The sequence below is a fragment of the Rattus norvegicus genome, chromosome 10 (genome assembly GCF_036323735.1).
Source record: "Rattus norvegicus strain BN/NHsdMcwi chromosome 10, GRCr8, whole genome shotgun sequence".
Lineage (NCBI taxonomy): Eukaryota > Metazoa > Chordata > Mammalia > Rodentia > Muridae > Rattus > Rattus norvegicus.
Window position 1 is genome coordinate 60,539,218 of NC_086028.1, and position 8,283 is coordinate 60,547,500.

At 54.7% G+C, this 8,283-nt stretch overlaps 1 protein-coding gene across 1 annotated transcript in view; it reads left to right on the forward strand.

The window, feature by feature from the left end:
• The first annotated feature begins 2,366 nt into the window (after positions 1-2,366).
• The window catches only part of Rtn4rl1 (reticulon 4 receptor-like 1), a 73,719-nt gene continuing 67,802 nt past the window's right edge, over positions 2,367-8,283 (forward strand). Inside the window, 1 exon segment of the mRNA NM_181377.3 lies at positions 2,367-2,687. Within this exon segment, the coding sequence (NP_852042.1) occupies positions 2,675-2,687 (13 nt within the window). The 5' untranslated portion in view covers positions 2,367-2,674.

Consider the following 8,283-nt stretch of genomic DNA (forward strand, 5'->3'; position numbering starts at 1 on the left):
TGCCACCTCTGCACACCAAAGCCTAGCCTGCCTGTGGACAGCTTCCGGTCTGGCTTTAGCTTCAAGTTCTATGGTGGAAAGATTGGTGCCAATGGCCCAGTGGCTTCTCCCCAGCAGCTGCCTCATCTCCTGGGACCTTTACCTGGTTAAAGGTCTGCCCTATTGACTCACATTGCTGTATAGCTTCTGTCACACACCAGCAGCCCTGCCCCTACTTAGGAAACTAGGTGATACAGAGGAAAACTGCAGTGCAAACCCATGATGGTGGTGTCCCTAAGACCTTGCTGAGGAACAGGACATTAGTACCTGTCAATCAGCTTGGGCTGAGGACATTTCCATCTGTCCGTGAGGGTCCCCCTTCCTGAGTTACTCAGCACTCTGAGTAATGACTGCCTGATGAGAAGTCAGGCTCAGTGGAACCCCCTCCCCCATTACACCACAACACCCACCGGCAGCCACCCCCATCCCCTGGCTGGACTCCAAGTCAGCATCCAGCCCTCCTAAATCCCAAAATAACTGCTCTCACACTCACACCGCCCAAGTTTGCCCAATATATTGGAGTTGATGGGGCAAGGGGGTCATGAGGGGGCGGCATGGGAAGGTGGAAAAAACGAATAGCAAGGCCCTCACACAGGCCCACATTTTAGTGCCGATTACTGGGTGCTGTTGAGCACATTTCTAGCCTCTCTGGGCCTTAGTTTTATGGAGTATCGCCACAGCTCTGTTCTAGAGTTGTTGGCCAGGGCTCAGGTGGTGCAGGGTCAGTGGAGTCACGAAGCTGGCAGGAACTAAGGAACTAAGGAACACTTGGTGTTCCCAACCCTAGAGGGAACCAAGCTGAGGAATGTTCTGAGTAAGATTACTTAGGATCTTCAAACATTTGTGCATTCTGTCCCTTCTAGGTGTCCTTTCCTCTCAACCTGTTGAACCCAGACTCCGAGAGCACCTTTTCTGATTCTCCCTCGAACCCAGCTCAAAGCAGGGGGCCTTAGAGTTCTGAGTGTCTGTATTCGTGCATACATGATAATGGCCTTGCTTTCGATCTTTCTATCACGCCGCCAAGTTTATTCTACGGAGAACTTAGGTCTCTGTTTAGATGGCAGCAGTCACATCAGCTCCACTCCCACTCCAACCCCCTAGTGCATCCGCATCCTGGGTCAGCTCCAGGGCAACGCCTCGCTTGTCTTCCTTCCAGACACTTCCACCATCTGAACTTTTCTCTTTCAGTCACATTAGAATATAAACCTAAGGAGGACAGGGGCCTTCTCGTTTCCATTGGCTGAATGTCCACAGAGTTTAATACACATAACTCTCAGTATGTTCACCGAGTGACCTGGCCTAGTCTTTTTCCTCTTAGGGAGTCCTTCTTATCCCAGGCCAGTAGGGGGTGCCGGCTTCCACCTAGGATCTCTACTGACTTGAACCTTCTCTGCACTTGGCCCAAAGGGCCCTAGCAGGACCGACCGGCTTTCCAGGCGGTACCTCCTCCCTAGTTGGAGAATCCTCTCATGGGCGGGGTCTGTGTGGGACTAATGGGGACCGGAGGCCTTCCAGCAGGAGATAACCCACCTGAACTCCCGTAGTTCTTTATACGATTTCAACTGGACATTCCCGAATGCTAGCTGTCCCGCACATCTACCCCCCCCCCCAAAAAAAAAGAACAATGTCTTGGGACTCTGGATGGGGAGACGGCTATGTTGCCGGAGCAGTTCTGGGCAGAGAAGAGCCGTCGAGCCTCCTAGGAAGGAAGGGATACGGGTCTGGGAGGAAACGAGGCAGGGGTGTTGGACTTGTCATCGGGGCTCAGGACCGGTACACGGTTCCAGCCGCTTCTCTTGATGACCTCCAGCCGCGAAGGGCAAACAGGCGGGGGCTGGGCTGCGGGGCCCCGGAGGGCGATTCCAGTGGCCCGACGACCCGCCGAGGACTGGGGCAGGTACTTGGTCGGACGCGGGCCGAGGATCGTCCCCGGGGGCAGGTGCAGCGAAAACACCTTGGAAGGCGGCGCCGCACGGCTGAGCGCCGCTGCCCTGGGAATAGGACGGCGCTCCGCACCGCGAGCTGAGAGCACTTTCATAAATTTTGTATGGGAGGCGCTCCGTGAGCGGGGGCGGGGAGCGGAGCGGGAGGGAGGGAGCTGAAGAGCGAGGGAGGGAGGGAGGAGGAAGAGAGGTGGGGGAAGCCGGGGGGAGGAAGGGAGGCGCCCCGCTCGGCGGATCGCTCGGTCCTGCAAACGCGCGCCCGGCGCTTTCCCGGAGCTGGGCTGTGCGTGCGAGCGCCCTTTTGCAGCAGCCGCTGCCCGAGGGGGCGGGGAAGAGGGGACATCGGCTAGCCGGCCAGGGGGCGGCGTCCCCCCTCAAAACCGCCTGCAAAGTGTTTGGGGCGGCAGAATCAGGCCGCCGGCTCGGTGGAGCAAGCCACTCGCCCCGGGGCTGAGAGAGCGCACGGCGTTGGTTGGCAGCGCCGCGGTTGCTAGCAGGCGCCGGTGCCCTGGGCGCCGTGCTTGGGCTCACCATGCCCCTGCGGGACCGGGCCGCCGGGCACAAGCGGATTCCCGGCTTGCCCCCGCCTCGACGCGCTCGGATTAGCTGTAGCTGGCGCCCAGGGATTTGAATCTGGACCCCAGGAGGGAGCGCGCCTAGGCCGACCTCGGAACGGCGGCCCCGCGGCCAACATGCTTCGCAAAGGTGAGTTGGAACCTCAGGGGCAAGTTGGAGTTAGATGGAACCGGGCCGAGCCACAAGCCCCGGGAGCCGTCGAACGCCAGGGAAATGGGTCCCGGAAGCAGCCCCCCGCTAGCTGACTGGCTTTTGTCACAGGCACCCGCCGTGCGCCTGCTGCTAGAGCTGAGCTCCCGTTGGTGGCCTGTTGCGAGACACGGGGTTTGTTCATGGATCGAGTGGCCAGGCCTCAGGGATCTGTCTTGAGGGCTCAGAGACCAGAATGAAAAACCTTTGGTAAAAAGGGAGCTGGCCTCCTGGGACCTTTGCTTCGCCATTATAAAGTTTTACACTTGCAGGCTCCATCCCCTGCGCGGGCATCCGCCCCTGCTTCTGCTGCTTCAGCACCGAGTACAACCCGCGCTTAGGTGCAGGCAGCGGTCAGTGACCGCGCGGCCCCGGCGCTCACTACCGTTCCTAACTCCGGAGGCGCGCCGGGACGCAGGCATCTTCCCAGCATCCTAGCCTTATCCCCGGGGACCAGCCCTGAGCACTCAGCGACCGAGGGTGGAGAGTGGCAAGTGCCAGAAGTCCGGTTCCTTAAACTTTACTAATGCCTGGGTCAGAGGGACGAAACCGCCAAGGCTATGCTGGCAGTGTGCGCGGCCGGAGCCAGGTTCAACTTAACGGGCGCTGGCTCGGCGACCACCTCGCCCAGGCTCCCTGACAGCAGGAGCGGAGCAAAGTTGGAGCGGGTGCCAGGGAAGTCCTGCCGCGCCCCCACGTGGTTGCCGTTCTAGGTGCTGTCCCTCCGGCCCAGAAAGGGCAGGTGACCACACGTGAGCCCGCGGACCCGTTACCCTCTGCTCTCCACCTCTGGGTGTCTCTTTGCTCTGAGGTCCCAGAGTGCTAGCTGTGGCGCCCCACTGGGATTCCCTTGTCCCTTGCCTCGGCCGGGCGGCTGCTGAGCCTTGGTGCCTGATGCTAGCCGCTCCCGCCCTGAGGGAACCAGCTGAGGCGGGAGCTCAGGTAGCGGAGGGGCCTGATCCCTGCGCTCCAGCCTTAATCCGCCCCTGTTTCCATGGCAACAGACCGAGGTGTCGTAAGCACAGGATTCTGACCTCACAGCAGGATGGGGAAGGAGAAAGCGGGCAGGGGGTGGTGGCAGAGGAGGGGGTGGGGTGGGGAGCGAAGCCCTGAGATGGGCGGAGAGAAGCAGATTCCGGGAGATGGGAGAGACCCAGATAAGCAGGTCAGACAGGTGGGTGAAAAAGCCACGCCTTCGTTATGAGGCGAAAAGGCTGAGTGGTGGTCCAGCTGCAGGTAACCGTGGAGGTTTGGTTGCCCCACCGTGTAAGAACAATCACAAACTTGTGTGTGACTTGTGCCCTCCACGTGGGTCGGTACAGTACGAAGAGGGGAGGGGGGGGACGACACAGTGCCTTTCGTTGTGGTGTGGGGCAAGTCTCTGCAGTAGTTAGAAGAACCGCTTTACTGTTTAACACCCCAGTTCCCTTTTCTACAGAAAGACACAGAAAGTCACTTCAGCCACTCAGCAGTGCTGAAGTGCAGTCCAGTGTGTCTGCACTGGGAAGGTGGTTTTTAACAGAGCTGCAAACAGTGGAGTCTGAGAAGCCTGGGCATGGAGCATGTAGGCTGGCTCTAGTGGGGAAGCTTCCCAGGCAGTTTTGAAAAGGCTGCCATGTCTGGGCTGCAGGTTTGTGATGGAGATAATGGGGAAGAACTGACATCTCATTTCCCTTTTGGTCTTTTGTCTTTTGGCAGTTTACAGTTAAGAATGAGCCACATAGCAGCCCACACACTTTATTTATATGGCTTAGGTGCCCGGGGAGGCTCCAGCAGCCTCCAGTAGCCCTCTGGTATCCTTGCTAGCCAGAAGCCCAGCTCTAGATAAGCCCAGTGCATTCTAGGGGGATGCTCCCTGGCAGAAGGATCCTTTCCAGCTCAAGAGGTGGCCACTGGAGCCTTGGGCTCTTTCTCCCAGCACAGATGAGGCTGGCTGGAGAGATTCCCTCAGTTGAAGTTCACACCTGGGTTGGCTTGCAGGAAACAGAGCAGAGAAGCCCTTGCCAAGGCTGGGCGGGGCGTGGGTGGCCTGGAGCCTGCTCCTGGGACACTGCGTGAACAAATGACTTTTGCTTTGGTCCTTTCCTGGTCAATTTCCTCTTTGGGGCGCTGATTCAATACCATGGATTTGTCCTTTCTGCACACATGTGGAGGAAGCTTGGGTTCTTTGTGTGGATTCTAGGTGTGTGCCCCAAAGCCAAAACATGCCTCGGGCTAAGGCCAAGGGAGGTGGCCATTGAAGTTTCTGTTTGTAGATTTGTTCCCAAACGCTCCAAACAGCAAGGTTTATAGGTTGGTTTGAGAAAATGGTTGTTACCTAGCTGATGCAAGATTCAACATGGGGTCCTGGACTAGACTGAGTTTAATAGTTTATGATTTGGAAGGGGGGATTGAAGGCAGAAAGAAAAAGGGACTCTTCCTAGAGGAGAGGGACAAGTAAGCCCCAGGTCGTGAGAGTCCTCGATCTGATTTCTGATTGTCCTAGTAAAGGGGGAGGTATCTTTATCTCTTCATAAATGGACTCCACTGGCCACCACCTCTGGAGTGGAATCTAGCTGCTGACAGTGCTGAAGGCTTCTGCAGATGCTCTGCCAGGGTTTCCAGCTCATGGCCTACCCTGACAGAACCTGAGTTATAAAAAGCGAGCCTCTGGTCAAGAGAGATGAGAGGCATCAGGGCGAGCAAGGCCTCGAGCCATCCGGCATTCTCCAGGAAGGAAGAGCAGCCTGCTGGGGGTTTTGCTGTGCCAGAGTTGCCTGCTTAAGGTCAGGATCTATGGTTCTCATTTTTAGAGCGATAAAAACAGAATGCAAATCGAGAGGCTCTGGGCTAATACAGAGCCCTTTCCTTAAAGTTTTTGTCTTGTTAAGCAAGGAAATAGAGTGCCAAATAAGCTTTGTTAAGTGGCAGTCTATTTAATAATTTAAAATCGTGTAGTTGTCTTTCATTAGGATTTATCTGTACATCAACCACAAAATCAGTCAAACACACTCATTTATAAGTTAATGCCATCCCTAAATAATTCAGTAAGTGCTAGATTAAGGCCTGCAACCCGGTGAGATGCATTGTGTTCTCCTGGTGTCCATACCCTAGATGGGCTGGCTGGGTAGCTGAGTGGGTTTCTCCACTGTGGAGGAAAAGGAGAGAGGCAGAGGGAGAAAACAGTGTGGTGCTGTCAGGTGGGTTCCCTTGATGATATGAGAGTCTCCCCCATCTCTGTCTGCATCTCTCTGAGAACCCTCGGCTGTGGCAACTCGGGTCTTCTTAGCCCCAATGGAGAAAGAAAATGGACGACATGGGTGACCAAAACATTCTTTTCTGTTGGGGGAAGGATGTGGAGGAGACATATGAGCTCTTTTTAGAGAGAACCGAGAGAATTGGCCTCTTTCGTCCAAATCCAGGCACGGAAGTTGAATTTCAATGTCCCAATCTAGAGATGCGGTCTGGCGGAACCAAAATTCTTCCTTCAAAACTGGTCTGCTGGGGACTGTGCCTCTCCTCTTAGCTCCTTGTCCTTACTCCAGAAAAGAAAAGCTGAAAGGAGTTTTTCTAGGGGTACTCTGGAAGAGAGGAAAGGCAGAGGGAGCTGCTAAGTGGAGAAGGGAGGTCTCATTTGTGGCTGGAAGGAAGGTGTGGCAGTTTTGTCTTGTGTTGTGTTGTGTTGTTTTGAGGCAAGGTCTCACTGTGTAGCCCTGGCTGTTCTGGAACTCTCTATATACGTAAGGCTGGCCTTGAACACACAGAAACCTCCTTGTCCCTGCCTCCTGAGTTCTGAGTCAAAGACAAATGCTGCCACACCCAGAGATAAGGGAGGTAAGGACAGAAGTGAGCTTGGATGAGGTATAGACAGTGTCTGATCCAGTTCTTTTCATGATGGCTTGGGGTCAGTTCCTTGGTACTGAACATTTAGGTCTGTTTTCTAGAGGGAAATTGTCTAGGACCCAAACTCCCAGCATGGATACTGTCCCTTCACTGTAGGAATGAGCCCCAGATCTTCTGGGCTCTGTTCCACCTGCGAGCCCCCAGCCCTTCAGAGGACTTAACACTATTATGGCGAGCCTGGTGGAGAACCATAGCGGATGTGAGTTTAGGGCCAGGAGATGTTCTTGGCTAGTCTGACAAGAGGAAGTCTCATTAGGAAAAGGCAGGGAAGGGAAGGGTAGGTGTTGGGCCTCTTAGCCTGAGGTAAAGTTGCCAATAGATGGAGCACAAATAAGGGGAGCCTTCGGGGTAAATCCACCTCTAAGCTCTAGACACATCTTTGGATGGGGCCTGAGGAAAGACAGAGCAGTTTGTGCCAACGAGCTGAGAAGGAGGGAGGAGGCATCATGAAGGATGTCAAGAACGGGTCTGTTTGGTACCATCTGCAGTGAAGTAGTGGCTAAGGTTAAAGCAGAGAGGAGATGACAGGGAGGGAACAGATGGCCAAGGAAGCAAAATAGCTGGCAAACAGGGAACAGAGTCTCCAGGGACCGCAGGAGGCAGGACCTCAGCACTGAGTGCCGGAAGCAGCCCTTTCCTTGGAGTGTGATGGCCAGGCCACCCTGGGTAGAAGTGAGTCAGGGAGCTAGCTGGGTATGGTGGTGCATGGCTATAATCTGGCACCTAGGAGACTGAGGCAGGAGGATTGAGAGTTAAGGGCCAGTATGGACTACACAGTAAGACACGTATACATCACACACACACACACACACACACACACACACACACACACACAGAGAGAGAGAGAGAGAGAGAGAGAGAGAGAGAGAGAGAGAGAGAGAGAGAGAAAGAAAATGCTTAGTAGTAAAGCATTTATCTAGTACTATGCACAAGACACTGGGTCTATCACCAGCGTTTTGGGAGGGGAAATTGAAACAGAAAAAGTGAGTCATGGATAGGACTGAGGAGGGACCTCTCATGCTGGAGGTCGTAGGCTAGAGCCCTTTCTTCTGTGCAGGTGCCTCCTTTGGTATTGATGAGGCACAACTGGGTCAGTATCTCCCCAGAGTAAGGCAAAGCCACCTTGGATCTCCAGACATACTTGAAGGAGAGAGCTGGGAAGGGACTCAGATGTCATCTGGAGATGGACAGCAGGGGACAGGTTGTTTCTCCTAACTTACTTGGCTTCACTTGTGCCAACCAGTGCGCTCCCATTAGCCAAAGATGTTCATATCTGCTTACCACATACTGTAGGCTAAGCTACGTGCCTGTCACCATGCCATCTGTACCATGTACACTTATTCTCACTCTAAAGATGAAGTAGCTGGGGAGAGGCGATTCTGCCACCAAGAGTGCTTACTGCTTTTGCAGAGAACCAGAGCTCAGTTCTCTGCACCCCCCTCAGGTAGCTTACAACCACCTGTAGCTCTGGCCTCAGGGGATCTGACGTCTTCTGGCCTCTGTAGGCACCCATCCACAACACACACACTCCCACACACAGACACATAATTAAAATAAGAAAAAAAAAAAAAGAAAAACTGAAGCACATGAAGACTCACGTAGACCTTGGGCCTCCCAGCTAGCCTCCCCCTGCATCTGACGTGGTCCAAGCCTA